A 7139-nucleotide genomic window follows, 5' to 3' on the forward strand; every position below is an offset into this window, starting at 1 on the left:
ACAAATATTTAAACATTCTCCAGTCTGTCAATGGCCAGATGAACATTCTATATTATGTTGGCACCCTTAATTTAAAAAGGCCACATATTCACTTGGATCCAGCTTAAAATCTTATGTTATGTAATTACAATATAGTTTTATTAATTATGTCCTAAAAAAACAGAAGCAGCAATAGCTTGCTTTCAGATATGGTGGTCAGAGGGCAGTAAAAATGGACGACCGAGCCGCAAATTTAAAGCACCGCCCGCCTGAACTGTAAAATAACAGCGGGATGGAGCTGTTCACATGAAACAGCCACAAGGCTTCACCTTATGGCAGCAGCATTTTTAACTCAGTTTGCAGAGTTTGACAGGTGGTACCAATAAGTTAATTAGAGCCATGCCTCAACCGCTTGCAATGCATGCAATTATGCGGTAGTGCAGCATTATAGGGTTTTAATCAGATGGTGAGCGCCACCTGTCAAATGCCCTATAGAAAGCAATCTGAACATAAGGGCACCAAACTTCACCTCAAGTGTGACAGTGTCCTTCATGTTCAAAGAGCAGTAACTAACAATATCCGATCAGATTTCAGATTGCTGTAGTCAGGTCAATAAAACAAGCAAACTGCCTAGTAAGTATTGGCTATTACAGTTTGTATTCATTTTTTGTCTTAGTTTTAGAACATGAAGTTCTGCCAAAAACAAAATCCTTTCTACCTCTCGCTATGGCAAAATGTTTGGTCTTGCCATGGCAAGACCAGAAGACATTATTTAGCAATCGTAATTATGGGGCTCGCGGTCTTTTATGGGTGTTCTTTGCACAGCATCACTGAGTAATCCACAAATATTGCCATTAAACAATTAAGAAAATTTATAGGAATGAGAAAATTATACATAATTTCATATTGAATCCACAATATTGTTTTAAACTGTTTATCTTATGGATAATTAAAGATAATGATGTTACATTAAGGTCAATCTTCTTTAATGTGTTCTTTATTTAATAGTACATTGATGTTCCAGTTTCTACTTCCATTTACAATATTACCTCTTTGATTCTGTTTCTATGGCACACAAACAAATGCATTGTTTGCCGTCAAAGGGAGCATGTTTTTATTATCTTTCAGTGTACATTGGACATGTTAGCAAAGTTCCAGACACAGAAAACCTTTTATCCTGAGAGCCCGCAGGCAACTGAATGGCAGGTATATGCAAACAGTGGAAACATACACTTAGTATCCATCATCAAAGTACCGTGACACATTAAGAACAGTAGTTACACTGTCGATTTCTCTTCCACATTTGTCAACAAATTTAACAAATTCAAATGAAAAATGTATTAATTTTAAAAAGTAATATTTAAAAAATAAAAAATAAAATTTAAAAGTTAACAGGTGCCCACCAGGCTGACTCACTGTCTTATTTGCTTACAGCACTGATATGCCAAATTATTGTAAAAGATTTCAGAAGGCTTAAAGCGGGCCTGTGGTGACAGATGTATGGCGGTTTCCACTTATGGTCTCAGCTTCTGAAAATACCATTTTCCTTACTGTCATGCTGATCCTATCTGAAATTTGGAATGCAGCCAGGTGCACAGTGCAGGAGCACAGTTCTAAAGTTCAGCCTTGCCTAAGGCATCTTATCTGATGCCACAAGATTGGTCCATGGTTCCAAGAAGTTAGCCATGAAGAAGAGATCAAACCCCAAAATGAGTTGGCTACTTTCCGTTTACAGGTTTTTTGTATCAACAAACTTTTTAACAATTTGAATTTCTTTGAGTAACATAAAAGCTGAACACAGTGCACATAAACACCTTGTTACACATACTCTTAGCTGCTGGGGGCTTAGGATATTATCTTCTCCTAGGCTGGTTACACACTCAATTTCATAGACTCTTTGAAAGTGCAATACTGTCTTATTACTATTAAATTTAATTTTAAAACAATGCACTAGATCTATGTGCCCTGTGTTCTGCTTTTATCATACATTTATTTCAAGGCCATCTCTGTCTATTGTTGATGTGCTACATGATCAGTGCTGATTGAAGCTATCTATACATCCTTGCCTGGCATTGCTGAGCCCCATTTTTGCCAAGGTAATTTCTACATTTTAAAATCTGAGCAAACGTTATCCAATTTTTTTTTCTATTATGTGAATATATTTTACATTAGAAGTTCAATGAGACACTCTTCAACTATAATGCTAATTCTTTGATTTACAGGTACTTGTTGGGGCCCTCTCCAGGGTCCTGAAGGCTTGGATCTGTAACTTGCAAATTTTACCACTTCTTGACAGTGTTGGCGTCCTGCATGCTATTATTTCCTACTGCACATCCCTACTGGCCCCTCATAATGATGGGCTACTTTACTGTTCGTTAGGAAGATACAAGGAAAAATAGGTAAATAGGATTTAGGCGTCATCTGATAATGAAATGCAGAGTTGTCGCCTCATCAGTACCTGTGAGAGTATCAGCGGGTTTGCTTTAAGTATTAACCCTTTAATTCCCAATGTTTTTTTTTTTTAGGCCTAGACCAAGTTTAGCAGTGTCAGTATGTCAGTTAACTTGGCAATAGCTAATTTAATTGCATGACATCGGGTCTGAGAACTAGGAGCACACACAAATGCACATTCCTGTTTCTCTGCTGCAAGGCTATTTAATGATCCCTGAGCAAGAGGCCTTTTACACTTAAGCCCTGTACACACGTACCGATCGTCGGCCGAACGATCGGCCGTCTTTTGTCCAGGGCTGCCGGTATCTGTTGAAAAGTGCAAAAGACTGCACAAGAATTTTGTCTGCCGACTACAGTCGACTGCAGAAGTGATGTCATGTAATGGTTAACTTTCCCTGTGTTTTTCCTTTTCTGAGCATGCCCAGTCTTGCAAATCTGCGGTCTGTCGGCCGAATTCTGTACTGACCGGCGAACAATCGGCCGCTCTCGTGTCAGCATACAAAAATTGTAATGCTTGCATGACAGATTCTTTTCGGCCGAATGTGCGCTGTCGGCTGTCGGAGGCATCATACTAACAAGCCTACAATCGGCAGATCGGTCGTCGGCCGAAGTTTTTCGGGCGACAATCGGTACGTGTGTACGGGCCTTTAGACTTTAGAAATTCTATTCTATCTTCTTGATGCTTTGGGGTTGATTTACTAAAAATCAGGTGCAGCTGTGCATGGTAGCCAATCAGCTTCTAACTTCAGCTTGCTTAATTAGGTTTTGAAAAAAAAAAACCTGGAAGCTGATTGGTTTCTGTGCAGAGCTGCACCAGATTTTGCACTCCAGTTTTAGTAAATAAACCCCTTTATGGTATAGTAAAATGCTACCATTATCTTGAAACATAACTGCATGTCATCTGTCAAAGGCTATTGTAATCCGAGTGCAGCCCTTTGTATTGTACAGCAGGTATAAGTTTCCGCATATTTATAAATGGTAGAGTAAAAACTATAGAACAGCATGTTGAAACTAAGAGGACTAATTCATCTGAAGGTAGAATACCTCTTTAAAAAGAATGGTTTTGCATTTCCAACGGCTGCTTCATAGGGTAGCATGCAAAGCATATAAGTAATAACCCATTCAAATAATCAGCAGTCATCTTACAGGCTCGATCCAATAAGGTAAGCTTATTCTGTATAATAAAGCAGATATGACATATGGTTTTTCCAACCATGCGCTAGGGACTAATAATATATTTTTGGATAATCATAGTTTTATGCTCTGCTCTGTAAATAAAGGAAAACTGCTTCTAGGCATCCTTGTCCCACTGCATCTATAGAGGATAATTATTAACAACAGGTTGTATTTCAGTATGACGTAATGCATTGTGCAGAAAGTAATCGGATAACTCTGTGGTTTATGTCCCTTCACTCAATACTACCCCTTTATTATTTATATTTATAATGGGAAAAACAATCAAGAAACAACATCCTAACTTCCCATAGGGATTTGCATAGTTTACTTATATGTTGTATTCAGAAATAAATAGTAAAGTTATGATGTTGTGCAATAATCCAAGAGCTTATTACCAGCTGAACAGAGAAAATTTAATTAATGGGTTGTTTGAAATGCATATCCAATGAGTGAAGATGTGCTAAATACAGCAATGTGTACCAGCCAGACCAGCCTTTGGCAACCTTTTTACCCCAGAGGAACCCTAAAATAATTTTTCAGATCTCTGGAAACCTTTACCTAAACTAAGGATCAATGGTAAACATGCTCCTTATATTGGTGGACAATGGGACGAATTACCCCCAGTGGTGGTTAGAATGTTACCCTTAAAGACAGCTAAAAAGATAATTGGTGTCGTTCTGTTGGCTCTGCCAAGTGACATTGGCCCTGGACCAAGGCAAGCACCATCAGATGGGAGGGTACTCAGCCACAGCTCAAGGAGCCCCTAGCATCCTCCGGAGGAACCCTGGTTGAGAACTGCTGAGGCAGACTACAAATTGGCTAAAGTCTGGTCAATGAAGAATGAATTTTGAGTTGCCGGTCTCATATGGCACTCTGTGCATTGCTTTTTGTCTTACTTAATACATCTGTATCTTGAAGACAAGCCGGACAGGCAACCAAAACAATCAAAATTGACTTTGCTGTCTGCTGCCTCTTGCAGATTTTATAACTGAAAAAATGGTTGTGGACCTAAACTACTGCCCCCTGCTTTCCTGTTCCCACCATGTCTTCACTTGGTTGATGATGGTTCTGTATGAGGCAAAGACAATAAAGGACTCTATGTACTGATTGGCTGCTTAGGTCGAAAGCAGCCAACCAGTACTTCTACTTAATACAGAATCCAGTGGATGGTCAGACCCAGAAGGCATCCACTCCAGGGAATATCTAATTATGTTGTGGTTGTTACTGTTAATTTATTTCTAGGAGCAGAATGATGGAGCAATACATCTAAATGCAACGTTTGGCCTGAGGTCCACTTTAACTTCATGTATTGAAGTCTCACTGACAGCCTCCCTTAACCTCATACAGAACCCAGTGGCTGGTCAGACCCAGAGGTCATCCATTCCAGTGAACATCCAAGTATTTCATGGCTGTTACTGTTAAATGTGTTCATGGGAGCAAATAAATAGAGCAGTAAACCTGAATTTAAAGTTTGACCTTAACTTCTTGTATCAAAATCTCAATGACAGCCTCCAAAGCCCCTTAAAGCCCCATAGAGAACCCAGGGGCTGGTTAGACATCAAAGGCATTCACCCTTGTGAACATCTAAATATGTCATAGCAGTTACTCTTAATTCATTCATAGAAGCAGCATGGTAAAGCAATGAACATACATTTAGAGTTTGACCTGAGGCCCCATTTTCCTTCATGTATAGAAATCTCAACAACAGCCTCCAATAGCCTACCATAGCATCATCATCATAGCACCCACTAGCTGTTCAGACCAAGAGGAAATCCATTGCAGTGAACATTAATTTTTAATGGCTGTTGCTGTTTAATTTATTCATATTAGCAGCAAGGTGAAGCAATGGCTGTAAATTTAAAATTTGACCTGAGATCCACTTGAACTTCATGTAATGAAATGTTACTGTTGGCCTCTTTTAAGCCTCCCATGGCCTAATACGGCTGATTGCATAGAAAAAAATGCAAATACAATGCTCAAAATCTTTACTTTTCTGCAGGTAAGGAACAACTATATATACTGTATTTTCTGGCATATAAGACTACTTTTGAACCTCAAAAAAATCCCCCAAAAATGGGAGGTCGTCTTATACGCCGAGTATAATATCTCCAAGGTAACCTAAGTAGAAGTATTACCGGTAGATCATGTAATAGGGGGGTCGTCTTATATGCCCAGTCGTCTTATATGCCGGAAAATACGGTATATGTATTTAGGATTGTCTTAAATAGCCCTTTACATAGGATCACTTTTATTTTATAGATGTATAAATAAAAATGTACTAAATGTAGAAGATCGAATCGTTTGCTATAAGATACTGCACTTTGTATATTGTGTTTTGCTTTACTGAAATACCCCGACAGTTGTTAAACAAGAAACAGGTAATGTCTTTTTCACAGCTGACATCCTGTCTAACATTCCATTCACAGAACATGACAATTAACCTCTAGTCAGCCTTCTTTAACATGATGGTATATTTAAATACTAGCTATATACACCAAAGACATAAATATAACAGTAAGGATTAAAGGCAACATGTATTTAAAAATAACAAAAGTTTATTGCATTAATTAATGCCTATTATGGGACTCACCTTGCTCTTCAAATCTTGGATGATGTTAAAGTACTTGGAGTAATCTCCTCTTTGGTTGCTGTTTATTGAGCTGTGCTGTTCGTACCACTCTCTGATTTTCTTCTCCAGTTCTGAATTAGCGGACTCCAGAGCTCGCACTTTATCCAGATAAGTTGCCAGACGATCATTCAGGTTTTGCATGGTCTGCTTCTCCCCACCCAAGAGGAGCCCATCGCTGCCACCATAGCCAGCGCTGCCACCAAAGCCACCAAAGCCACCAGCGCTTCCATAGTTGATGACGGCGCTTTGGGACACCAAGCCGCCACCAAATCCAGCTCCAGACAACGAGGAGCTGCTGAACCCTCCGTAGCTGCTTCTGCTGACCTTCTGGTTTGATGACCTGACTTGGTAACTGCTCACAGACATGATGCAGGCAGTAACAATGCACAAACTGGAGAGACTCTTAAGCTGAGACTGATGGAGAGAGGATGCAGGAAGCTGAGCTCACTGGCTCTCCGTGTCACCTTTATACTAAAGAGTGGGTGGGTCTCTAGGTGTTCAGTCTGCACATTCCTCCTTGAGCATTTTTTTATGGTCTATTTACCTGTTTTGCTGTGCCCACTTGTTTAAAAAAACAGATGTAGCATGCATCCCTTGTGAAACATGCCTAGAGCGTTTTTGGTCCAGGACAATAGAGAAGAGGCGGGGTGAGATTTAACTTTTATGAGAATAACTTTCCTGTTATGCCGATCTTACTAAGTCCCTTCTGTTTTTTCTTCTTTTAAGGACACGTTCTATGCCTTAACGACCATCAGTAGGCAATTAGAGGTGTCTGGGGCAAATGTTATACAGTCTTACCTGAAAAATACTTTATTATAGGTGACTTTATTATAGGTGACATCTCTGTCTTGTTGCCTTCAATTGATTTCTAGAATGCTGTTATATATGTTTTAAATATTTCTAC

At 39.3% G+C, this 7139-nt stretch overlaps 1 protein-coding gene across 1 annotated transcript in view; it reads right to left on the reverse strand.

The window, feature by feature from the left end:
• The window catches only part of LOC309567462 (uncharacterized protein), a 66512-nt gene extending 59783 nt beyond the window's left edge, over positions 1 to 6729 (reverse strand). Inside the window, exon 1 of the mRNA XM_082272851.1 lies at positions 6197 to 6729. Within this exon, the coding sequence (XP_082128977.1) occupies positions 6197 to 6601 (405 nt within the window). The 5' untranslated portion in view covers positions 6602 to 6729. The remainder of the gene's footprint in view (positions 1 to 6196) is intronic.
• Positions 6730 to 7139: the final 410 nt, after the last annotated feature.

This window comes from Pelophylax lessonae, assembly GCF_965119305.1.
Source record: "Pelophylax lessonae genome assembly, chromosome: 11".
NCBI lineage: Eukaryota > Metazoa > Chordata > Amphibia > Anura > Ranidae > Pelophylax > Pelophylax lessonae.